At 45.4% G+C, this 26,791-nt stretch overlaps 1 protein-coding gene across 6 annotated transcripts; it reads left to right on the top strand.

Moving 5' to 3' along the window:
• The first annotated feature begins 5,215 nt into the window (after positions 1-5,215).
• On the top strand, positions 5,216-21,333 carry USE1 (unconventional SNARE in the ER 1). Of its 6 annotated transcripts, none has more exons than XM_074305593.1 (8): positions 5,216-5,502; positions 11,254-11,303; positions 12,304-12,382; positions 14,956-15,108; positions 17,583-17,601; positions 19,396-19,420; positions 20,133-20,295; positions 20,973-21,333. In XM_074305593.1, the coding sequence occupies exons 1-8, from the start codon at positions 5,326-5,328 to the stop codon at positions 21,153-21,155; spliced, it is 849 nt and encodes a 282-aa protein (XP_074161694.1). In that variant the 5' UTR covers positions 5,216-5,325; the 3' UTR covers positions 21,156-21,333. The 6 variants fall into 6 exon arrangements, with proteins under 6 accessions (XP_074161694.1, XP_074161710.1, XP_074161703.1 ...); XM_074305619.1 differs by lacking the exon at positions 5,216-5,502 and adding an exon at positions 6,118-6,508; XM_074305609.1 differs by lacking the exon at positions 17,583-17,601 and having other exon boundaries at positions 14,956-15,112.
• Positions 21,334-26,791: the final 5,458 nt, after the last annotated feature.

Genomic DNA, 26,791 nt, shown 5'->3' with positions numbered 1-26,791 from the left:
GGATACAAAAAGAGGCCAAAAAAAAAAAAAAATACTCTCAAGGAGTTCACAACCTAATTTTATATTCTATATTTCAGTCATATTAGTGATCATTCTGGGATGCTCTGTTTCAGACATATAGCTGGCTCACCATTGGGACCTCTCATTTCTCCACAGGCTTTTCCTATTCTCCCTTCCCCCACACACACACATACCACCCTAGAATTCATTCCTCTTAAAGACCCTCATTTCCTCCAAGACTCAAGTTCACCTGCCATGTCCATTTTATCTTCTGAAAGGAGGAGGTTGAAGTAGACAATCTTGGAGGTCCCTCCTGGCTCTTTATGTGATCCTAATCCCTACACTCCTCTTTTGATCCCTTTCCATCATTAACACTATCTACTTGACATTACTCTGTATACCTTCTAGCAGCAGTCTAGGTTGAAGGGTCTGCTTCAGAGCCAGGAAGTCTCAAGTTCAAGAATCAGCCAGATGACATTGAATTGGAGATTAGTTAGGAAGACCAGAGTTCAGATCCAGCCTCAGACACTAGCTCTGAAACAGTGGACAAGTCACTTAAACCCTGCCTCAGTTTCTTTGTAGAAGCACCTAATCACAAGGATTGTGTGAGGATTTAATTTGATAATATTTGTAAAGCACTTAACACTATACCTGACATAGAGGAGGTGTTTAATAAATGCTTATTTTCATCCTGTGTGACCCTTGACCAGTCACTTAAGTCTCTTGCTATGGACCAGATACTGATTGGGTCACTGATGGAATCAAATGTGAACAATAACAACAACAAAACTTTGTATTGACATATCTGTTTATGTGATATTCTTTCCTCACACCCTCTCCAAGTAATAACAGTTATAGTAAGTATTAATATAGTGGTTTTTTTTAAAGTGTACAAGGTGATTTACAAATATCTAATGTTATCCTTACAATAATCTTGTGAGATCTTATTCTCGTTTTGCAGATGAGAAAATTAGGGCAGATAAAGGTTAAATGACTTGCCCAGGTTTCACAGCTAATAAGTATTCAAATGTTTGAACTCATATCTTCCTGACTCCAGGATGATCCCTCTTATCTATTGTGCCCCTTAAAGTGATGCCTAGAAAATAGGCATTGAGGTCAGGGATTGTTTCATGTCTGTACCTAGTACCAAAACCTTGTACTTTGTAGGTGTGGAGTCTCTATTATACTGTATTAAAAAGGCAAGATAACAACCTAGTCAGTTAACAAAAAACTGTGCTAGGTATTTGTTATTTGTCCTTCTGGGGACATAAAGAAAGACAAACTGTCCCCAGTGGACAAGAAGTTTATATTCTAATGGGAAGAAGTATGTACAGAGTAGATAAAATGTGATCTCAAAGGAGAAAGTATTAGCAGCCAGAGGTTCCCTTTTTGGGACTTATAGAGAAGGTGGAACTTGAGGCAGCTCCTAAAAGAAGGCAGGGAAATTGAGGTGGAGGTAAAGAAGGAGAGTATTCCATGCTTGAACAGTCAGGGCAAAAGCCCAGAGAAACGAAATGGGATACTGTATTGGAAGAATTGCAAGTAGGCCAGAGCAGTTAGACCTAAGGATGTGTAAATGGGAGTTAAGTGTAAGAAAACTGGAAATGTAGGAAGGGGCTACATTATCAGTCAGTTAACATTAAGCATCTACTCTGGGCCAAGCACTGTGTTAAGTCATGGGAATGCAAAAAGTGGCAAAAGACAGTCTTTGCCCTCAAGGAGCTTACAACATGCAAACAAATATACACAAAGCAAGTTTTATATAGATTAAATAGGAGATAATTAACAAAGAAGGCAGTATAATTAAGAGGAATTGGGAAAGACTTCCTGTAAAAGATGGATTTTATTTGACACTTGAAGCCTGGAAGGTCAGTAATAATATGATCAGAGAAGAGATAACTTTGCAGACATGGGAGATAGCCAGAGAAATTGCCTAGAACATGTTAAAATATTTGTAGCAGCTTTTTTGTGGTGGTAAGGAAATGGAAATGTTGTGGATGCCCAGCTCTGGGGAATGGCTAAATAAGTTATGGCATATGAATGGAATGGAATAATTGTTCTATAAAAAATGATGAACAGCCTGATTTCAGGAAAGCCTGGAAACTGATGCAGAGTGAAGTGAGCAGAACCAGGAAAACATGGTACACAGTAATTAGCAACATTGTGTGATGATCAATGAGATTTACTTCTTGGTAATACTGTGATCCAAGACAATTCAAATAAACTTTAGATGGAAAATGCCATCTACATCCAGAAAAAAAGAGGAAAAAAGAAAAAAAGGAAATGCCCTGAGGTGACAGTTGGAATGTCTTGTTCATAGAATAGTTTAAAAAGTATTCTTTGGGTGGGAAGGTGTGAGATAAATAGGAAGGAGTTAGGTTTTGAAAGACTTTAAATGCCAAAGAGAATATTTTGTATGTGCTCCTGGAGGAAGCACTGGAGTTGAGAAAGGGAATGATACAGTCAGACCTGTGCTTTTGATATAAACTGAGATCTTTTGGGAGGAAGGGTTGAAGAGGTCCTGATGTGAACCATGTTTCCTTTAAACTGTGGGGGAAAGGTGATTGGAGTCTCAAACTCCCCTCTAGGAGGAGTCCATAAGGGAAACTCCCAAGATAAGTAATCTCATTCAATTTTGATTGAATTGAAACTCAGTCTCCCAGATTCATTCAGTGATAGGCCCCTGGTTCAGGGCCAAAGATCAAAGCAGCCCCAATACATCTGGTGCTCTATGCCCAGACATCTTTGCAGAAGTTCTAACAGCATTTTGCCCACTGGTGAAGGTATTTTCTTCTCAATGCAAACCCATCTTTGCAATAGTCCTGACATGTTAGGATTCTTACAAGGTGCTAAATCACTGGAATGGATATAATTATCTAATTTAGCATGGTACTTAACAATTCTCTAGGTCAGTAATGTACTTACTAGAATTCCATGAGATTCACACCTTTAAGAGAGCATACTTTTAAGGATCTCCCACAAGCCCACTCTCTGGGAGGATATAGAAAGTCAGGATTCAGTCAAGGGGAGAACTTGAGGGAAGTTCGAGGAGATTCAGAGAGCCAGGATTTCAGTGGGGAGATTCCCAAGTCCAGGAGATTCCCAAGTCTAAAGGAAAAGCCTGCTCATGGACTTCGAGGAGATTCAGAATTAGGATTGACTTCTGGGAGATTCACAAGACAGAAGCCCACAATCCCCCTCTCGGAGGCAGAGTCTGATTCATTCCTATGTCTACCTTTGTGCTGGCTGGAGACATTCTGACAAGAGCTCTCCGGAAGCAAGGAGAGAGGAAGGCCTCCAGAAAACTAGCCAAACCACAAGTGAAGGAGATAGGATTTGGAAAGAGACAGTAAAGGACCTTAACTCCTGGCTGGATTTTGGAGTGATTGAACTGAACTGAAAGATCCCCGAGAAATCTGCTCCCAGAAAACGATTACAATTTAGAGAAGAACACTACACTGACATGACCTTGCCCACTAAGAAAGCAAAACTATCCTTCCAATACGTACACATATATTGTATTTAATTTATATACATATATAATATACATATATAACAATACATATACATATATAACATATGTAACATGTATTGGTCAACCTGCCATCTGGGGGGGTGGGGAGAAGGAGGGGAAAAATTAGAATAAAAGGTTTGGCAATTGTCAATGTTGTAAAATTACCCATGCAAATATCTGGTAAATAAAAACTATAATAATAATTTAAAAAAACTATCCTTCCAGGATTCTTTGCCCACTAAGAAAGCTTTCTTCCTGGTGCAAATAAATCCCCTTTTTGCCACAGACTCAGGTTTTCGAATTCTTTCGGAAGGAATCTGCAACATCCACCAGAGGGGATCTCTGCCTCAATTCTCACACCTCCTCACTTTAGGATAAAAATCAGTTTGGGGGTTAGAGACTGTTGTAATGGGCCCAGCAGGAAGTGATAACTCACTCCAGGGCCAGGCCCCATAGAGAGGAGGGGATGGTTAAGAGATTCAGAATAGACACCAATAGGCTTTGTTTTGGGATGGGGGTGGGAGGGGTAAGAGATAGTGAGGAGTCAAGTTTAACTCCTGGGGTGCAAGTCGGAAGGAATGGAAAGATGATGACCACTAAATGGTCTTAAATACCAAAGAAAGAAACGTACATTCAATCCTGGAGTCAATGATGATCCACTAGAGACCACGAGGAGCGTCCTGGTGAGATTAGGGGGAGGGGGAGGAATAAACAGTAAGTACCTACTAGTGGGCCAGATGCGCCGGCGGGTTATGGCAAATGGGCCGAGGGGCGGAGACAGAGCGTGAGCTTTTGTTTTTACTCTAGTGCGGCCTCCCACAGTCTGAGGGACAGGGAACTGGGCCCTATTTAAAAAGTTTGAGGCCCATTTTGACAAATGCATTCACCACCACCCTGAGAGGTAAGTGCTGTTATTATTCCCAGTTTACATTTGAGGAAACTGAGGCAGACGGAAGTGGAGCTGGCCAGGCCCGGGCGCACCGTTCTAGGCACTGGGGACTGCCAAGGCGGACAAAAGATGGGCGCGTCCTTCAGAAGGATCATAGGGCTTGTAACTGTCTGAAACAGGATTTGAACTTCAATCTTCTCCGGCGCCAACTGCAGCCTGCTGACAGTGCGCCTCCTAGCGGTCTCCTTTAAACTAGCGCTCAAGAGAGAGGTCAGGGCTGGATATACCAAAGTCCGGTTGGGGCACTTCCGGCGTGGTCCCACTCTGAGCTCTTTGGGGATTTTCTGGGCAGAGCTACGGGAGCGGTTTGCCGCGTCTTTCTCCAGCTCACTTTACAGAGGAGAAAACCGAGACAAAAAAGGTTTAAATGACTGGCCCAAGCTTCACAGCCGGGAAGTGTCTGAGGCCGGACGGGAACCTTTCTAACTACGAGGTGGCACTCCGTACACCGCCACCTAGCGCCCAACTACGGCATGGCTGAAACGGGCGAAGGCTGGGCAAAGAACGCTGACTTTATTTAGGAATCTTACAGAGTAGAGCGTGATTAGAAAAATGAGGAAGCCGATCGCAGCCCTTAATTAACATGGCGATGGGAACCCTTCCTCCCAACAGTCGTAAAGAAGGCACCAGACCCCACCTCGGCATCACCTCCCGCCCCTACTAAGATGGCGAGTGCAAGGCGGTCAACCGGAAGCTCTGAATGACCTTTTATTTTTTTATTTTGCCCTTACTAAGGATGGTCATAAAACCGCTTCTTCCGCCCATGGCTAATATGCCGACAGTCATTTTCCGCTTGGAATCAAGACACCTTCCGCTGTAACGGACGTGGCAGCGGAAGCTCCTCCCATCGCCCGTAGTTAATATGGCGGCGGGTGTGCCTTCTTCCGCCCATAGTTGGTTAAACCGCGGCGGAATTGACGGCAGTGTGGGAACGGCGATGGCGGTGTCGCGGCTGGAGCTGAATCTGGTACGGCTGCTGTGCCGCTGCGAGGCGCTGGCTGCCGAGAAGCGCGACCCAAGCGAGTGGCGCCTGGAGAAGGTGGGAGACGCCGCCGAGACCCCCTGCGGCCGGGGTAGATGGGGCTGATGTGGTGGCAGCCGCGGCCCCGCCCCACCCGAGGCGTGGCTCCGCCCCATCCGAGGCGTGGCTCCGCCCTCTTGGCCTCTCATTGGCCTTGCCCCGCGCCGGTTCGGTGCTTCCCGGAAGGTTTCTTGTGGGCTTGGGTATTTGAATGGGCCTTTAAAGTATGCAAGTCTTCTTCCAGAGTAGAGAGGGATAGAACTATAGAAGGAAGAAGGGTATCTGAGGCCTAGGCTCTTCCTAGACTTGCGAAAGTTAATGAAATTGGAAAGGAAGCATGGTGGGAGCAGTGAGGAGTCTCTACACCTACCCGAGGAGTACAAGCACAGGATTTCAGGCCGATGATGTAAAGGGAGAATAACCTTCTCCATTTCCCACTTTTCACATAAGAATTCCGATTCCCTGCCAACTTTAACGACTTGTCCAGGGCCACAAAGCCTGGCAGAGCTAGAATTGGGTAAAATTCCCATCTTTCTTCTTTGTGTCTTGCTCCAGTGTCACTGGTTTGTTCCTCCTTCCCTCTCTATGTTTGCACTCACGTCTGAAAAATTCCTCTCACTTAGAGCGCTCTCTCCTCACCCCCCCCACCTCCTTTTTCAGGAGGCATTTCCCGATACTCCCCAAGGTCAATCCCGTCTCTCTGGGAGCACTAACCACCACACTGCATGTAGCGCGCATTTTGTCTTTGCTGCAAAGCGAGACAGTCATGCTGACTGGTGAAAGGTGGAGGGACCTCGAACGAGATTGGTGAGGGAGGCTTCTAGAAGTCTGCTGTCATTGTCCCAGTGAGAGGAGATGGGGGTCGCCGTGTGAGCAACGATGTCCCCGGTGTGGCGGGGAAGAAGTGACGAGATGCAGCAGCTAAGTGTCCGTGTGTGAGAGAGAATGGAGACACTAACACCGAGTAGTTGGAAGGCCGATGGCACCTCCCAGAAACAGGGAGACTCGGAAGGGGAGAGGTAGAGTGAGGAAGGACAAGTTTTCTTTTGATATTGAATATGAGGTATTTGGGGAGCACAAAAGGCCCTGGAGGTGTGAGACCCATGGGAGGGAATCTCAGGTTGATCAAGGCGGGATCAGCCATAGCGACGATCATCAAGTGAGAGGGGTAGAGAGGAAAGGAAAGAGGCTGCAGGACAGAGGCTTTGGTCCATTGCTGCTGAGGGCACGGTGCAGATGAGAAATCAGCAAGAGACTTTAAAAAAAGGAGTCAGACAAAAAGGAGAGAAGAAGCGCAGTACAGACTCACAGTTTCATGCAGAGTCCTGTTTTTTGGTGTCCTGATGCATGTTTGGAAATGCTCTAGGAGCCTGTGTGTGTTTGTGCGGGCGTGTACACATGTATATGTGCATGCAACCACAAAGTTCAGGATTTTTAAATCCCCCAAACAAAAAAATTTTTTTTTTATTTAAAGCATCCAACAGAGAAGAGGAGTTAAGGGGAAAAAAAAAAAGGAATTAGTATCGTGAAATCACAGAAAGGAGAGTATCCAGGGCAGGGTAATAAACAGGATTAAGAAAAGAGACCACTGGCCGCCGGACAGGGTGTGACAGTCTACTGCTCTTCAGTTCCACTGGGCCTGTGATTGTGAGTCCTAGGCTGTCCGAGCCCAAGCTTCCTTCCTGACCATCGCTTCCTCCTCCTCCTCCATCCTTCCACATCAGCCTCATCCTCCCTGTCCCTTTCTAACGCTCCTTTCCTTTTCCTTAGAAGCCCTTGTTCTGTATTCTTTATTAGGCCCCTTCCTTTCATGTTGTGGCTTCTTACTGTCACAGAAATCCAGCTCTCTGAGAAAGGCCCGCTTTCTGTCCAGGTCTGCAGGCCTAAGATCTTCTCTCTGCCCACTCACATCATGGGGCAGGAGAAGGAATATATGTCATCCAGACGGTGCTTTCTCAGTGGAGCCTCGAAAGCACCATCCTGCAGCCCTTTTCTAGATCCCAGATCTAGATATACCTAGTCAGACACCTCCAGTTGTCTTTTTTCAGGCCCTCTCTAGTCCCCTTCACTCAGCTACCTGTCCTCCTTGAAGAATCACCTGGCCAGGTAGACTACTCTACCCAGGCTGTTCCCTGCCAGCCCCAAGATCATTCTCTTTCCTTTCTCAAGGAGTTCAGGTCCTGAGTCATCACCTTCCTCTCCAATTCAATCATCCAAGCCTTTCCTCATATTTGGGGATTTCGGCTCACCTGTCAACATTCCCTCAAATAGCCTTAAATACTTCCAGTTCTGTTCCTGTTCAAAATCTTCACTCCAATACAGATATACATAGAGATAGTCATACCCTTGATCTCTTATCCACAAGCCTTCCATCTCTAACTCAAGTCAACAAGCATTTATTAAGAACCTACTGTGTTCCAGGTTCTCTGCTAAACACCAAATATCCAGAGAGAGAGCAGAAACAGTTCCTGTTCTCAAGGAACTCAAGTCTAATAACTCCACAGTCTGTAACTTTGAGATTCCTCTCTCTGACCATAATCTCCTCAGCTGCCAGCCCTCCATCCTTCCTGCCCTCCCAGGCCACCATCTTAACTCTGGATTCATTTTTGTCCTCTCCAAAACTAGATTCTTTTGCCATTTCAGATTTCGCCCTGTCTATGTCTTTGGATGCCTTATCCCATTTTTATCCACTACTCATTCCTTTCCAAAAACCACGCCAGGATTACTTGCACCATGTACCTTTTCCACTTCTGCCCACATGATGCTGGAGAAAGTCACACAACTTTGCTGTCTGGGCTTTCCCTGCAGCAGTCCAGTCCTTTCCCTCTTCCCTGGTCTCTCTCCCTCCCCACAGAGACCTCTTTTCTCCTCAAGTTGCCCCTATCACCAAACACTTCTGCCCTTTCTCTCAACATAGAGAACTAGCTTATGCCAGCTCCCTTTCCTTCCTGTCCTTTCCTGTTCTATCCAGTCTCTCTCTGTCTGCTAGTGGCTTTCCTACTGATAACAAATATGTTCATATTACCCTGAGCCTCAAAAAGAAAAAAACCACTTTATCCGTCTACCCCAAAACTTATTTGCTTCTAACTTTTTTCTCCTTTTGTGACTAAACTTGAGAAGGCCTTCTGTACTAAGAGCCTTCCTTCCCTTCCTTTCCTTTAAATCTCTTCCTAACTCTCTACATTGTGGTTTTATGCCCCATCATTGACTGAGATTGCTCTTAAATTGCAATTATGCATATTTAACATGTATTGGTCAACCTGCCATCAGGGGGAGAGGGTGGGGGGAAGGAGGAGAAAAATTGGAACAAAGGGTTTGGCAATTGTCAATGCTATAAAATTACCCATGCATATAACTTGTAAATAAAAAGCTGTATATTTTTTTTAATTGTAGTTATGTAATTGCCAAATCTAATGGCTTTTTCTGGCCTTTTCTCTTCTTTATCTTACTAGACTTTTCTGCACTGAGGTAGTAGACAGAATCAGAAAGAACTGACTCCAAATACTCCCTTAATTGTGGCACCTTGAACAAGTCACTTAATTTCTACCTCAGTTTCCTCAATGTAATATTAAGATAAGAATAGCTACTATCTTACAGGGTTGTTGTGAGAAGGATCAAATTTGTTTTAAAAAAAAAATAAATTTAGCAGTGCCTGGCACATCATAAGCCCTCTATACATGCTTATTCCCTTCCCCCTTCCTCTTCTTTTGACATTGTCTGTCACCACACAGGTTGTATGTGGATTCTCTTCCTGCCTGAGAGATTCAGTCTCCCCTGCTGGGTCTTTGTTTAGGACACTCACAATTAATGGTAGGTGTCCTGGACCCCCATCTCTTCTCCCTCTATATTCTCTTCAACTCCTGTGATTTAGTTATTATCTCTGTGCAGATGAACCTCAGGTATACTTATCCAGCCCTAATGTCTCTCCCATTCTAGTCTAAATTTATAGCTGCCTACTGAAGATCCAAACCCGAACGTCCAGGGAATATCTTAAACTCAATATGTCCAAAATGGAACTCAAATATCTTCCCCCTCTCCCCCGAAAACTTCTCTTTCTAGTAAATCCCACTTAGTGGCAAGGATGTCCACATCCTTTCAAGTTCCCAGGCTCAAAATCTAGGAGTCACCCTCACCTCCTCATTCATTCTCTTCTGCCACCCCATGTGCAATCTGAAAGCCTGTGGATTTCACTTTCTTAACAATTCTAATCTATATTCTCATCTCTTCTTGGAACAGGAACCCCACTCTCCTTAGGGCCCTCATAACCTGAAACCTGGACAATTTCAGTGGTGTTTTGGGTGAACTCTCTGCTTCAATTCTCTCTACTCCGTTTTATCCTTCAGCTGTCAAAGTGATCTTTCTAAAGTAAAATTCTGATTGTGTTTCTCCCTCGCCCCTGCTCATAAACCCTTCTTACACTAGCCCTCACATGCTCTGCAATCTCACCACACAGGTCTCTGCTGTTCCTCACACCAGACCCTCCATCTCTCTAAGCTATGAGTTTTCACTGGCTGTATTTTTTTATTTGTTTTGTTAAATATTTCCCAATTACATTTTAATCTGATTGACACTTCTGCCCTAAACAAATGAAATCACAGTTCTGGCCAAAAACAAATATGTTGAAGTCGAGTTAACTAAAGATACACTTTTTAGCAACTACTATGTGGCAAGCCAAGCAGCTAGATAGCTCAATGGCTGGAGCACTGGGCCTGGGGTCAGGAAGATGCTGTTGAAACATTTCAGTTCTGTGCAACTCTCTTTTTTGACCCCTTTTTGAGAGTTTTATTAGCAGAAATGCTAGAATAGTTTGCCATTTCCTTCTCTAGCTCATTTTACTGATGAGAAAACTGAAATGAAATGATTTGCCCAGGTCACATACCTAGTAAGAGTTTGAGGCCAGATTTTTTTTTTTAAATAATAATAGCTTTTTATTTTCAAAATACATGCAAAAATAGTTCAATGCTTACCCTTGCAAAACCTTGCATTCCATACTTTTTTCCCTCTCTCCCCACCTCTCCCTTTTCCTAGACAGCAAGTAATCCAATGCAGATTACACATGTGCAATTCTTCTATACATCTTTCCACATTTATCATGCTGCACAAGAAAAATCAGATCAAAAAGGAAAAAAAAAGCAAACAAACAACAACAAAAAAGGTGAAAATTCTATGTTCTGATCCACACTCAGCTCCCACAGTCTTCTCTCTAGACATAGACAGCTCTCTCCATCATAAGACCATCGGGATTGGTTGAAGTCAGATTTAAATCCACGAAGAGGAGTCTCCCAGATCCCAAGCCCAGAGCTCTATTGATCTTGCCACCTCACTATCAGGAATCCTTCAGTTTCCATCTGGCCTCACACTTACTAGCTGTGTGATTTTTGGGGTTGCCTACAAGACAGCTGTGGGGCTTCATCTTAATGAGAAGGAAATGTCAGTCCCTCCAAATCTCTGCCCCCCAAAAAACTCAGGAAGAGTAAGACCCAAGGCAACAACAGTATGATGGGCAACCAGCCATTTAAGTGGGAGCAAGGTAGGGGGGTAGGAAGAAATTCAAATACAGCCCTCCCCCCAAGGCTTAAATGGAAGGGACAGATTGCAGACCACCTAATACAGCCAAACCAGACAGACGCGGACTGGACCGGGCATAAGCAGCAGAGGGAAGGCACCATCATTCAGGGCTTGGGGAGGGTGGGATTTTAGCTGGGGCTTGAGAGAAGGAAGGCTGGCACCATTTTTATCCAGTCACTAATGGGTCACCTTTGCTTTTAGTATGTAGCTGCCCTGGAAGAAATGCTCCAAGCCTTAAAGGAACAGTCAAGGTAAGAGGATGGTGAAAAGCTGTAGGGTACAGTGGGTAGAGAAGGGGGTTCAGGTGCAGGAGGAGCCATGTACTAGCTCTGACTGTCTGCTGCTGATCTCTGGGTGGCTCTGCCTCTAAGGCAGGGGATGTTCTGGAGCCCCTTGGTGTGGGCAGTTTGGGGGACCCTAGAGACTGCTTTTCAGGGCAATGGTGTTAGATATATAAAACAAAATGGACTGGATTACAAAAGAAACCAGTTCTAGTGAAATCCAGTCATCAAGCTATTTTTTAAAAACAAGCTCACAAACTCACCAGATTCAGGTTATGATCCCCATTGTTGGAGGAAGTATTGCAATTCCCTGGCAGGTCCCTGTACCCATTCATGTATAAGTCCAGACCCAACAATCAAACAAAACTCAGCATGACTGGTCTGGATCATCTAATCTGGAAAGATGCTTGCCATTTTAGGGAGGAAAATCTGGGGAGAGCCCAAGGCCCTCAGGGACCACTGATACCCTGCTTTCCATAGAAACTTGCCCAAGGTGATCTAAGTGGTTATTGGCATTGATTTATAGAATGCCAGAGCTCAGAGGGCCCTTAGAACCCAGGAGGTCAGGGCTGGGAGGGCCCTTAGAACCCGGGAGGTCAGAGCTGGGAGGGCCCTTAGAACCCAGGAGGTCAGAGCTGGGAGGGCCCTTAGAACCCAGGAGGTCAGAGCTGGGAAGATTCCCCCAGAGATCATTGAGTCGAGACTTCTCTAAATTTTACAAATGAACAATGTAACCTTCATGGAAGTGAAAAGCCTTGCCCGCACTCATCTGGCTGGTTCACAGAAGAACAGCATCTCGAGCCCCAGTCTTCTTGTCCTGGGCTTTCTTTCTCTAGAATCTGGAGGAGGGGGCCACCCCCTCACCTGGTTCCGGAGCTAGGCCTAGGATACTTCCCACTGAAACCTCAGGCTAACTGGATAGAAGGCAGCAGGTTTCTTGGTGACATTTTTCCTTTTTTGTGCTTTTCAGTAAACCTGCCCCTGAAATGCTGAATGAGTATTCTAGAAAAGTGGACTTTTTAAAAGGAATGTTAGAAGCTGAAAAACTGGTAAGTAAATTAACTGGCCTGTTACTAATGTTTATGCAATTATAGAACTTAGAGTTCTCAGGAACTGGCCTCAGGGATCCCCTGAAACTGTGGGCCCTGGAGCCACTGACAACTCTGTGTCAGATCTACTGATAGCCCCATTTTGCAGATGAGAAAACTGAGGCCAATGGTTGCTATGACTTGTACAGGGTCACACAGCCAGCAAGCATCAGAGGTGTCTCCAAGCCCAAGCTTCCCTCCCCCTGTGCCACCGGCCATCCATTTTCACATTGAAAACTGTATTTGTGGGTGATGGGTCCAGAGCCCAGAGTTTCCATCTGAGCCTTTTGGTCCCCCAGGTGACACTACCTCTAGTTCCAGCTGCTCTGTATTTATCTGTCCCTGCCCCCAGAGACCAGGCTTCTTGAGGGTGGGTGCCCCAGATGGAAGGCTGCCTTTGGACTAGCCTCAGACCCTGGCCCCCTGCAGCACGGCCAGCTCCCATCACCCAGATGGCTCCAGAGGAGCCTCACCCAGCCCTCCCTCCCTCCCTCCCTCAAGTCCAACTTGTGTCAGCTCCCTGAGGTCAAGGTCCTCATCGAGAACAAAGGATAAACAGCAGCATGTGACCCTGTACAAGTCACTTCCCCTGGGTTTCCTCAGTTATCTCATCCAAGAAATGGGAATAATTATGGAGTTACCACAGGCTTATTGTGAGGATCAAAGGAGCATATGATCCTAACACCACTACCACTAAGAACAAAAATAGTGGTCATAATAAAAGAATGCTGTAATTGCAGCACGCGTTATATCACATTTTAAAATTTAAAATTTGCAAAGTTCAGAGATTGCCTCATTTAATCAGCACAAAGCCTGTGAGGTAGGTACTGTGATTATCCCCATTTTATAGATGAGAAAACTGAAGTTCACAGAAAACTGAGGGTTAAGGCACTTGGCCAGGGTCAACCACAGCTACTGGGTCGCAGGCAGGATGTATTCTCAGGTCTTCCTGATTCTAAACTGGCCCTCCACCCACTATGAAAGTGTTATTTGGAGTTGTTATTATGATGATTATTTGTATCCTCGGCCCCCTGCACAATGCTTTGCAAGGAATGGCACAGAGGGAGGAACCTTGGGGGCCATCTGGTCCAGCCTGGGGCCAAAACGGGCCCCACAGTGGGCCCCAGAGGCACGTGCTGCACGAATCATTAGGGTGTATGCCCACAGAATTGTATTTGTTTTTTTAAAGATAAACACTCATTGAATATTTAATTTTCAAAGAATGTTATTTTTATTCAAACTAAAGAAAGTAAATGTAGTTTTTAAAAATCAGCAACTCCATTTCACTTCCCCTTCTCTGACACCCAGAAACCCTTTGTGGCTTTACCCTCTCGGCCCCTTTGGGAGGGGACCCCGCTTCCCCAGCCCCTGCTTGGCCACGAAGGGCTGATGGGGGGGGCTTTTCAACTCATGTGCTTTCCTGTACCAACCTGAGCCTCGGGCCACATTCCATGGGCCGAGCCAAGGAAAACAAAAGTGGCCAAAGGAGTGAAAGGGGAAAGAAACCTTGTTGATTTTCCCCTGCCTTGGCTACAGCCACATGGAGGCCCAGGACAAGATGGGAGAAGACCAGAGTGGGGGCCCAGGATTGGAGAGGGGACCCAAGATTGCCAGGAAAGGGGACCCAAGATTAGAGAGGGGGCCCTAGACTTAATGGAGAAGGGGCTGGCCTTCTGGGAGAAGGAAGGAGAAAGTCAGACAAGCCCTCCTAACCCACACAGGGACTGGACACTGGAAAAGTATAAGTCCCTTGAATGTAGAAAAGTTCATGCTGCAGAGAGACTAGAATAGAGCCATCAAGGGGTCCCATATTGAGGGGTTTCTAAGTCACTTCTCACACCCCCTTCTCCTCTCCCATCCCAGAGCCTCAGGAAAGCTGTGGAGGGGGAGTAAGTGGAAAACACAGGAGACAGCAGAGGTGCTGACAGCTGCTGCCAAGAGGCCAGTTAACCCAGCCCGGAGCAGACCCCTCCGTGCCCCTGTGCCAGGCAGCCACCCTGGGGAGAGGCTGCGGTAGCCAATCAGGGTGTGCCCGAGCACATCTGGCATACTCCATGTGGACAATCATCAGCATTTGCTGAATTGAAATCTCAAAGGTTGGAGCTCTGCAAAAGGGAATAGGAAGGGAAGGTTTTGGAAATGAGAGTGTAATGAAAGCAAAAAGTATCAAGAAACCTTTGTGAGGGAAAAAGTAACCTCTTGCCAAGGATCCCACAATGCATTGCTGTACAGCATAGCAAACTGGTCCCATTTAGTAGTTTTCAGGACTTGGGGGAGATTTGCAGGCTCCCTTTCTGACCAAGCAGATGAGACTCAGGCCCTGGAAATCCTCATGAGAGATGCTCCTTGTCCCTGGCAGCGCAGGCAAAGAACTGCTCATGGAGCACATGTGGAGTCGGGCTGCCTCCTGCCCTCACCTCGCACTCCTTTTGGAAGCTTCCTGCAAAGGGGACACTGATTCCCCAAAGGGGGATCCCAGGACCAGAGGGCCAGCCCTGCCCCAAACTTAGCCAGCTCCTCTTTTCTCTCCCCAGTCGTCTTCCTCGGAGAAGGCCCTAGCCAATCAGTTCTTGGCGCCGGGACGCACCCCCACCACTACCAAAGAGCGGGTTCCGGCCACCAAGACAGTGCACCTGCAGACGAGGGCCCGGTACACGGGGGAGATGCGGAGCGAGCTGCTGGGAACGGTACGTGGCTGAGTCAGAGCGCCACAGGGCCCAAAGGGCTTTCCCTCCCCCTGCGCCGCCACATCCCCCACAGGTCACCTTGCCTCCGCTGGAAGGCCTCCAGTGACGGGAGGAAACGCCTCCAGAGGCAGCCCAAGGCTCCATGTTGGATTGCTTTCCTTGCTAACAAGCTCTTCCTTAACAGAGAGCCAAGATCCACCTCCCTGAACTCTCCACCCATAGGTCCCTCTTCTACCCTGTGGGGCCCAGCAGAACACAGCTCATCCTTCCTGCCCGGCAGCCCTTCGGGTACTTAGGGACATGATCACGTCCCACCAGAGTCAGTGTCCCCACCTCCCCCAGCTGATCCTCAGATGACTCAGTTTAGAGTCTCCTCCTCATCCTGGTCCCCCTCCTCTGGAAGCATGGAGCAGAATCCTCCTACCAGATGTGATGCTGCAGGTGCAACCGGAGCCCAGCAGGAGCACCCCTCCCCATCCACCCCGGCCTGGGAAGGTTGTAGGTTGTGGGAGCCTTGTTTGGCTGTGATGTTACATTGTGAGTTGGTGTACAGCCTCCAGCCCAGGCAGGCAGATAATAAGCATTTATTAAGCCCTTACTGTGTGCCAGGCATTGAGCGAAGTAAGCGCTTGGAATACAAGTATGAGCAAAAAAGAACAATAATCTGTCCCCTCAAGGAGCTTACATTCTAAGGGAGAGAGATGAGACCAAAAGGAAGCTGAGGCTTGGTATCGAAGTTCAGAAAGTCAGGAGCACAGCTGGGAGGAGAATGTAGCATGTCTGGGACCAAATGAGAGGAATTCACCAATGGGAAAGGGGACTGGCCTAGCTGAGGGATGCTCCAGGCCCAGGAGAACAGAGATTCCTGGGTAAGGAGGCCCCACCTACAGGGACCTTCCAGGGTCATGATGCAGCGTAAGGGTGGGGTTGGAAGTGCAGTCCACCTTTTTCCCCTACCTGTGGGTGATTAGGATACCCCTGTTTTCACTCACAATTTCCTGCTCTCACCCATTGTCATGCAGGTGCCATTTAGCTTACTGGCCAATACCTGTAGATTGATTCAGGCATACTCAGCTGGGGGAGAGTCGTCAGCTTGGTCTGCATAAAGCACAAGGGAAACAATTAGGACTGTTAGGAGGAAAACAGAAATGCCTCTGGTGTGCATTGGGCTTTATAGTTTTCATCCAGTTAAATTGAATTTCCCCAGAAGTTTTCTTGATTTCTCTTGTTTTTCCATCATCTTCATTTGCAATATTTCTCCTTTGCAGAAAGTCAGCTTTTGTTATAAAGATACATAGCATAGTATATGCAGTATTCCCCATCTGTAGTCCCCCACTTCCCTTCTGGAAAGAAAGGAGGAGATAAGCTGCTTTCTCCTAGCTCTTCTTCAGGGCAGAGCCTGGTCGTTATGTTAACAGTTTTTTATCTAAGTGATTTCTGCCCTCTTGCTTCATCTGCTCACAAGTGTTAAATGTGGGGACAGACCCTAAATCCCAGGGTGAGTTAAAAGGGGAGACGCCTCCGTTTGACAGGTCCAGGAAGTCATCGTGAGGGAGGCGACAACTTAGCTGGGCCTTGATGAAGGGGAGGATTTAGAGGGAAGAAATGAGGCCCAGCCTAGAGATGCAAGGAATGGGAGAGAGGGGCACATGGGAGCCCCTGGGGAGACCTGGACGGAAATGTTGAGGGAGGTAAGGCAGGCGCTGGAGGGTGCCGAATGGCAGAGACCGAGACGAAGGAAGGGAGGCTGCTGGTGTAGCCCAGGGCTCTGCGCAAGGGGGAGTCTGACACATTCCAAAAGAAGCAACAGCGGGGCTCAGGGACCAACTGAAGGCCCATCCTGGCATTCAAGGCCTTCCCTTATCCCACCTCATGCACACCGGCCCTTCACACTCCTCTAGAGACTGATGGAGCTTGGGTTTGACGGGGAGCCCAAAGTGGCTAAGCTACGGCAGCTCCTACCCGCCACCAGAGAAAAGCCCCGAGATAGTGTGTATGTCACCTCAGGACCTTTGGGGCTCCGTTCAGAGGGGTGCATTATCGTGTTAGCCCCAGGAAAATGAATCCTTGGTCTCTAACAACCCTAGAAGACCACTCACTAGTCTACAGAGGAGCTGTAATCTGCACCAGTGAATGAAGTAGTTGATGTAATTTCAGCTCCTTGTGGGATGGACTTGTTGACCTCTCTCCATTTTCTTTTCAAAAAGACTTCATTTTAGAAGTGTGGCTCATATTTGGGGGACCAGTGGAATGGATTAGGGCCCACCTGGAAGGAAAGCAAAGTTTGGGTTTTCTGCACCCAGGAGCAGAACCCATCCTCCCCAGAGCCTTCGGCTAAAACACCTTGCACTGGCCCAGCCATTGCCCCACTTCAGGGAAGGAAGGAGACTCAGTATTCCCCGGTGGCCAGCTTCCTAGCCTGGGCCAATTGGGGGATGGAGTGCACATTTTCATTGCAGTTTTTCTCTCCTTAGGAATCCTCTCCAACCAGCGGTGAGTATGCACGGCCCCTCCAAACGATTTACTTTGAACCCTGGGAAGGAGGCCCCGGGCAGCTCAGTCCAGCCTGCTGTCTCCATTGCAGAGATGGAAGGTCTCCAGTTTCCTGAAGTTGGCTCCACAGAGTAATAAAGTTCACTGGCAGGGGAGGCGGGTTCAGATCCTGCTAACTGTGTGACCTGGAACAAGACATTTCGTCCCTCCAGCCCTCGGTGTCCTCCCCAGCCAAACAAGGGATGCCCTCAGAGGCTCTTGTGGCCAAGCACGGGGACCATCAGTTTCTGTCTCCCCCGTCCTCTCAGTCCCAGACAGCCCTGCTCCTAGAGGTTCCCAAGCAGCACCTGGAAAGTGGTTCAGGGGGAAAGTCAGTGTGGCCGGGGGGGCCCTCATGGCTTTCAGAGCCAACAGCCGGGGGAGGCGGGACTCACTCGGGATACCAGTTGAGCCTTTTTGGAGATGCAGTCCCACGTAAGGGAATAAGCAGGTTGTGAGCAGCCTTACTGTATGACCCAGAATCAGGTAGCAGCCCAAGGTTGGACGTAAGGCCTTCTCTGGTGCTTCCTCCACAAAGCAGGAGGTACCCAGGACCTTAAAATCCATTCTGGCCTAGCAACCCTCACTTGCTCAGCCAGCATTTATTAAACATTTACCGTGAGCCAGGTAATGAGCTAGGCTAGAGAAGGAAGCCATCCCTGCCCTCGAGGAGCTTACATTCTAACAGAGGAGATAAGGGAAAAACCTAAGTTCTGGGCTGGATCTGGTGTCCAAGGTGCCGCCTCGCTTAGGGCCCAGAAGCCCAGTACCAGGTTGCCCTCGGCCTGATTTTTTTGGCCAAAGCATCTCTATGATTACGAAGTCCCTGGGAGGTTGAGCTAAGCTTTGATGGAGCCAGTACACGTCCTGATGAAGTCACAGATCCTAGATATTGGGGGGGAGGTTCAGTCCTTAGGAGATGGCCTGGTTCCTGAGGCCCCTTTTAGTGCCTTCAGTCTAGGCCTGTGTGTAGGATTGTTACAGGACATGGGGGGTCAGTTTGAGTGAGTAGACAAGGCTAATACCAGGAAACTTACATTAGCACCTGGGCAGCACAGGCCAGAGGGAATCATAGAACTCAGAATGTCCAGCCAGGAAGGCCTTTAGGACCCAAAATGTCATCACCAGAAGGTAACCTTAGATATTATCTAGTCCATTCCCTTCTCCCCTGCCCCCTACCCCCATTTTGCAGCTGAGAAAATTGACCCAGGAAGGGATCAGATTACCAAATCTGCTAGTGAGGGGCAGAACCAGGACAAAACCTGAGCCCGGGGTCCTCAGCTCAGGGTCCTTTCCATTGCACTGAGGCAGGAAATGCCAAGGGCCATGAGGGAGGCAGACAAATATCATGAATTTGAAGAGAGATCCCTGGGAGCCGAGTGGGCTTCATGTCAAGGGGCCAGACAGAGAGGGTCAGGAAGGGGAAAGTCCCATCAGGATCTCAAGTAATGTCTCCCTAGCACTCAGCATTGCACAAAAGGTGTGAGCAAAAGCAATAAGTGAGAAAAGAGTATGTCAAGTAATGGGGGCAGGGAGGGCACAAATATGGCTGACGTATACTTAAGTTGTACTTAAAAGTTAAAATTATCCACTGGGCCAGGATTAGAAATTCTGGGAATATTGAGGGCCCTTGGAATGGACTTTATCTGAAACCTTCACAAGGGAGAACCCCATCAGTATAAGAGAATGATAAAAGCCTACAACTGATAGATGACTTTATTTTCTGACTGATAAATGTCTCTATTTTGGTTCCAGGTTCTGGAGACCTAAGGAAGCGGACGTAAGTGACTCATCTTTGGTACTATCTCCTCATCTCATGTTGTAGGGGCCCCTAGGGTTCACATCCAAATGTAAAAATCTATCCTGCCTAACTCCTACCTGAAACATGAACCCCATCCCTACAACAGATCCAACAGAGGAACCCTGCTTTGCGACATTCAGTGATAGGAAACAGATTATCCCATCCCCATACCCCAGACATTTTTCCTCCTACCCAACTAAAATCTGCCTTCTCTGTAGTCTCTACCTGTGGGGCTGCCCTTAAAGGCCGAGCAGAACCAGTTTAGTCCCTCTTGCCATAGACAGCCCTTCCGATATTTGAGGACACTTTTCACTCGGCCCCTTAAGCTTGGTCTGCCTGAGGTTCAGTGTCCCCATTAACTGATATCTGGATGGCAGAGAACTAGAGAAAATAACTGCTGCACATCCCCTGTCCTGGACAGGTATTTGAAATCCTGTTGTTGCCATTTATAAAAATTAAAAAAAAAATTTTTTTTTAAAAGGCCTGTGGCGATTATGCAGGAACCTTTTTCTGCTCATGCATGGGAGTCCAGACTGGAGTATTCACCCTGGAGCTCAGACACGCATAGCCTAGAATAAATGGCATGTTCCAGGAGCAGAGGAGACAGGCAGTTTTTCCTTTCCGGTGGTTTAGAGCTCCCCATGTTCCAAACAGACCTTTCCCCTCTACCCTATGCCCTCTGTACACACAGGGGCCTTGGGGCAGATGAGAAGCAGTCAGCTGCTGAGCTCGATGCTGTGCTACAGCATCACCACAATGTCCAGGAGAAGCTGGCCGAGGAAATGTTGAGTTTGGCCCGAAGTCTGAAGAACAACACTCTGGCGGCACAGAATGTTATTAAACAAGATAATCAGGTAGAGCAACAAGAAACCCGAGATGCCCAGCTGGCGTCTCCAGCTGGGAGAGCCACAGAGCAGCAGTGTGGAGGGGGATGGGAGCACTTGGAACATGACAGCAAGGAGGGCCCTTAGAACCCAGGATGTCAGAGCTGGGAGGGCCCTTAGAACCCAGGGTGTCAGAGCTGGGAGGGCCCTTAGAACCCAGGAGGTCAGAGCTGGGAGGGCCCTTAGAACCCAGGAGGTCAGAGCTGGGAGGGCCCTTAGAACCCAGGAGGTCAGGGCTGGGAGGGCCCTTAGAACCCAGGAGGTCAGGGCTGGGAGGGCCCTTAGAACCCAGGATGTCAGAGCTGGGAGGGCCCTTAGAACCCAGGGTGTCAGAGCTGGGAGGGCCCTTAGAACCCAGGAGGTCAGGGCTGGGAGGGTCCTTAGAACCCAGGAGGTCAGAGCTGGGAGGGCCCTTAGAACCCAGGATGTCTGAGCTGGGAGGGCCCTTAGAACCCAGGATGTCTGAGCTGGGAGGGCCCTTGGAGATCATCAATCCCCTTATTTGACAGGTAGGAAAACAAGGCTCTCTGAGGGAAGATGGTTTACTTGGACTAAAACCTAAGAGGTGGGGATGGGGATGGTAGTGCCTCTGAGCTCCCCCAGGTGCTGGAGCAGGCCTCACCCTATTCTGCCCGTCCTTTCCACAGACTCTCTCCCACTCCCTCAAGATGGCAGACCAGAACTTTGAAAAGCTGAAGACCGAGTCAGAGAGGCTGGAGCAGCATGCCAAGAAGTCTGTAAACTGGCTCCTGTGGATTGTGCTCATCTTTGTCTGCTTCATCTTCATCAGTATGATCCTTTTCATCAGGATCTTTCCCAAGTTAAAGTGAAACAAGGAGTTGGCCAGCTGGCACATTGACAAGAGGAGGGGGGGATGTGGGGGCAGGTCCGGACTTAAGAAACAATCATTCACCTCCCAGGGTTTCCTTCCAAACACCCGGGAACATTAAGCCGAAGGGTCTTCTCAAAAGGAGGAGAATAAAGTGGCATTTCCATACTTTTGACAAATGGTTGTCATGGCTCTGCCACTTTCTGCAGCCTGGCACGCGGCACGGCCCTCATGCTTCAGTCCCGATTCATCATCGGCAAAGGTAGAGGTTGGACTCCGGCCTTCTAGTGCTTTTGCAGAATTCGGCTGGGCCAGCAGTGAGGAGGGCCTGCGTGGTAGCAGGGTGTGCTAGTGCCCTCAGGGAGCTTCTGCAGAAGGTGCCCAAGCACATTCACCAAGGAAGGCCCGGCAGACATGGGTGGTAGGCAATAGAGACTGATCCAGCACTGGAGGTCAAGTGGAGAAGGACGAGGGGCTGGGAAGGGGGGGATTATCCTAGCCAGGGTGCCAGAGTGGCTCTGAATCCCACAAAAAAGCACGAATGGGAAGGTCCCTTCCTTCTCCCTCTTCCCCACCCTCATGTCCAATCTGTGATCCTCCCCAGAATCCATTCACATAATCTCCACCCTAGATCAGGCTCCTCTCACCTCTTAACCTAGATTATTTTAATTGGTCTTTCTTATTTTGTCTCTCCTCTTCAATCCAGCTGATATCAGGCTGATATTCCTAAAATCCAGGTCTCATTGTTACTCTATCACTCAAGAAATTTCACTGTCCCCCACCCCATGTCTTTTTCTTAGTTCGAAAAATCAATTTATTTCATCATATTATACATAGTCAAGGATAGTAATAGTCTGCTGGTAACGAGTTACCCAAAAAGGCATGAATATAGAGCAAATTAATGTCTGTAGAATTTGTTTGGGAGGATGAAGGGGGAAAAAGTTTTTAAAGAAAGAAAAAAGGAAGAAAAGGCATCCAGAATTAATTTTAAAGCACATATCAGTTCCTTACTACTCTGATTTGAGATTACTGGGCAGTCTGTCAGTGGCACATCTGTCTAGTAAAAACATTTTTAACCTGGGAATCTCACGTTTTAAAAAAATTTAACCAAATGGAAAAAACATGAAAACATAGCTCTGGAAATCCATTAAAGATCAGAACTGTATGGGAAAATAGGTAAAGATACTTTGCAGGTATGTACAGCTACATTTCACATGACTGTTTGTCTTCTAAGGACCCTCCCAGCTCTGACCTCCCGGGTTCTAAGGGCCCTCCCAGCCCTGACCCCCTGGGTTCTAAGGGCCCTCCTAGCTCCGACCTCCTGGGTTCTAAGGGCCCTCCCAGCTCTGGCCTCCCGGGTTCAATTAATTAATTAATTAAGCCGGGTTCAAATCAATTAAGCAAAATTAAAAGGATGAAAAAGTAAAAAAGAATGTGAAATATCTCATTGGAAGAATAACTGATCTGAAAAAAAGATCCAAGAGGGATAATTTAAGAATTTTTGGACTACAAGACAATTCCAATAGGTTTGGGATTGAAAATGCCATCTGTATCCAGAGAGAGAATTATGGAGTTTGAATGTAAATGGAAGCATACTATTTTCACCTTTTTTTTTTTTTTTTTGCTTGTTTGCTTTTTTTCTCAAGTCTGTTCCCTTTTGTTCTGATTTTTATTTCACAACACGACTAATATGGAAATATTTTTTAAATGATTGTAAATGTATAACCTATATCAGATTGCTTGCTGTCTTGGGGAGGGAAGAAATAAAGGAAGAAAGGAGAAAAAATTTGAACTGAACATTTTTTTAATATGGATAAATTCTTTTATTTGTTTATTTTTCTGACTCAATTTTAAAATAGCTTTTTAATTTTTTCAAATATATGTAAATATAGTTCCCAGCATTTAGCTTTTCAAAACCTTGTGTTCCAAATTTTTCTCCTTCTCTTCTCCCCATCCCCTCCTATTGACAGCAAGCAATCCAATATAAGTTAACCTCACAATTCTTCTAAACATATTTCCATATTCATCATGCTGCACAAGAAGAATCAGATCAAAAGAGGGAAAAAACAGGAGAAAGAAAAAAAACAAGCAATTTCACCAAAAAGGTAAAAATACTGTACTTTGATCCACATTGAGTCTCCATAGTTTTCTCTCTGGTTTCAGATGGCTCTTTCCATCACAAGTCTATTGGAATTGCCTTGAATCATCTCATTGTTGAAAAGAGCCAAGCCCATTACAGTTGTCCAGAAACTGAAAATTACAAAAATGAATATTGAGAACTATCTTTACATGTAATTGGAAAAATAAAAACTATTGAAGGTTTTTTTTTAATTATCAACAACAACAACAAATTATTGGACTATCTCAAAAGCAGAATCAAAAAAAGAGCCTAGGCATTATTTTTCAGGAAATGATCAAGGAAAACTATCCTAATATTCTAGAACTAGAGAATAAAATAGAAATGGAAAGACTCCACCAACCACCTACTGAAAGAGATCCCAAAATGAAAACTCCCAGGAATATTCTAATCTCAGTTTCAGGTTCTCAGGTCAAGGAAAAAATATTGCAAAAGCCAGAAAAAAACAATTCATATATCATGGAGCCACAGGTAGCATAACACAAGATTTAGCATCAAAGGATGAGAAGGCTTGGAATGTGTTATTTCAAAGGGCAAAAAAATTATGATTACAATCAAGAATCACCTACCCAACAAAACTGAGTACAATTATTTGTTTTTCATTGTGGGGAATGAGGATATTCCCATGATCTGGAAAACCTATGTATAAATTTTGACCCTCCTCTCATACAGAGAAAGAATCTAAATTATTATATTAAAAGAAAATATGTTGATGATATGCAATTCTGTAAATATGTTTCATGCATTTCTGAGTTTCCAAACTTATTTTCTGTCATCTGCTGACCTTTACACGTTGTTTGAGCCTTTTGCAAAACTCTCCAGAATTCCCATTTAATTTCTTATGCAGACCTGCAATAGATCAAAACCTTGATGAGAAGGGATAATTATATAACCCTTCAGGGGGAAAATGGATATTTAGTGAAATAGAAAACTTTCAAGCATTCCTAACAAAACAACTAGAATGAAAAAATATTTAACTTTCAAATACAAGATTCAAGAACAACATAAAAAAGGTAAATAAGAAAGGGAAATCATAAGGGATTCAAGAAGGTTAAATTGTTTACATTTCTACATGAGAAAATTACACTTATAACTCCTAAGAACTTAGGGTCATTAAAAGGAGTATACATAGGCTGAGGGTTTGGGTGAATTGAATATGATGGGATAATTATCTTTAAAAAATAAACAGATGAGGAAGAGGAATGCACTGGGAAAAGGGAAAAGGGATGATTAAAATGGGATAAATTATTTTATATAAGAGAGGCAAGAGAGCTTTTACAGTGGAGGAGAAGATGGAAAGGGGAAGTACATGAACCTTACTCATCAGAATTGGTTCTGGATGAAAGGATAGAGACTAGAATAAATAGATGGAAAATAGGATGAAGGGAAATACATAGTAATCATAATTGTGAAAAAATTTTAAAATAATTTTCTCTGATAAAGATGTCATTTCTCAAATATATAAACAGCTGAATCAAATTTGTAGAAATAAGAGCCACTTCTCAATTGATAAATGGTCAAAGGGTGTGAACAGGCAGTTTTCAGACAAAACAATCCAACCTATCTACAATTATGCGGAAAAATGCTCTAAATCACTATTAAGATGTGCACATTAAAACAACTCTAAGCTACCGTCCCACATATATCAAATTGGCTAATATGACAGAAAAGGAAAATGACAAATGTTGAGGGGGATGTGGGAAAATTGAGACACTAATGTACCTTTGGTAAAATTGTATACTGATTTAGCCATTCTGTACAACAAATTGGAACCATTCCCAAAGAGTTATAAAACAGTGCATACCTTTTTACCCAAAAATACCACTACTAGGTCTGAATCCCAAAGAGATTTTTAGAAAGAAAAAGAAAAGGAACTATAGGTATGAAAATATTTATATAGTTCTTTTTATGGTGATAAAAAACTGGAAATCAAAGGGATGTGCGTTAATTTGGGAAAGGCTGAACAAGTTGTTGTGTATGATTGTGATGGAATACTATTGTGCTATAAGAAAGGATGAACAAAATACTCTCCGAAAAGCCTGGAAAGACTTATATGAAGTGATACAAAGTGAAATTAGAAGAACCAGGAAAATATTGTACACAGCAACATTAAAAATTGTATAATGATCAACTGCGAATGACTCAGCTCTTCTCAGAATGTGATGATCCAAGACAAGTCTAAAGGATCTGATGAAAAATGCTATCCAGAAAGAACAGATAGAACAGATTGAAGCACACTTTTTCTTTATTTTTTGGGGGGTTTTTTGCCTATGTTTTCTTTTACAACATGACTAACATGGGATATGTTGTGCATGACTGCACATATATGAAATATTAAATTGCTTGACTTCTTAATGAGAAGATGGGAAAGGAGAGAATTTGGAACTCAAAATTTAAAAAAAATAATGTTAAAAGTTGTTTTTTACAATTTGGGAACTGGGCAAAGATTAAATATTATTTTTTTTAAAACCCAACTTCTGAAGTACAAGATGAATGAAATATGACTATCCAGCAGTTGGCCTGAAAAAGATATAAGGGTCTTAGTGATCTGTAAGCTCAATAGAAGTTAACATATGAAACAGCACTGAAAAACTAAATGAGATTTTGGGATGCAAAGAGGGAAGCCATGTCCATCACTGGGAGAGGATATTCCCATCATGCTTTGTGCTGATCAGACCACACCTGAAGTCTGGATCTCCAATCCTGGTGCCACTTTTCAGGGCTTGATGAGCCAAAAAGAATCCAGAGGAGGATGGCCAGAGTACTGAAGGACTCCAGGTGACTTCGTAGAAGGAGCCATTGAAGGAAGTGGTATTTCTGGCTTGTAGGACGGAAGCCTAGCAAAGCCAGCATGTGAATACTCAAGTATATTGAAGAGTTTTCACCTGGTAGATGACAATGAGACTTATTCTCCTTATCCCCAGAGAGCAACACCAGAAGCATTGAGGAAGATGTAGCAGAGGGGAAGATTTAGGCTTGTAGGGGAACTGAGCACTTCTCTAGTCCAGGACGCACTAAGAAATCCAGGAAGAAGGGCAGCCATGAAGCTGCTGTATGTACTAGTGCAAGGTCCAGGATCATTCATCTCTGAATTCAATTTTAGAACTCAGATTAAGTTCAACAACAGATAGACTACAAAGAAAAATGAAATGGGCAAGGAATTAGATGGAATAATTTTTTCTTTGATATCTTTTTTTAAAATGATAAAGCAGAGCCAGAAATTTCTCAACTCTCTTGCACATTTTTTTCTCTTCATTCACACTATATTCCATTAAATTTAGCCTATTTGCTCTCAGACTTGACCATTCCTCTCCCTCTTCTGGGCCTTTGTCATAGACTGTTAACTCTTACCTAGCATAAATACCTTCTTCCCCTCTGCTTCTTAGAATCCCTAGTTTCCTTTAAGGCTCCACCTCCTAGATCAGATCTTTGCTATATCTCTTGAGTTTTAATTCTGATGAATTCTTTCTCAAATTACTTTCTTCTTTTATATCAAACCT

Source organism: Sminthopsis crassicaudata, chromosome 1, assembly GCF_048593235.1.
Source record: "Sminthopsis crassicaudata isolate SCR6 chromosome 1, ASM4859323v1, whole genome shotgun sequence".
In the NCBI taxonomy this organism is placed as follows: Eukaryota; Metazoa; Chordata; class Mammalia; order Dasyuromorphia; family Dasyuridae; genus Sminthopsis; species Sminthopsis crassicaudata.
Note: the sequence above shows the minus strand (reverse complement) of the source record. Positions and strands in the feature narration are given on the sequence as shown.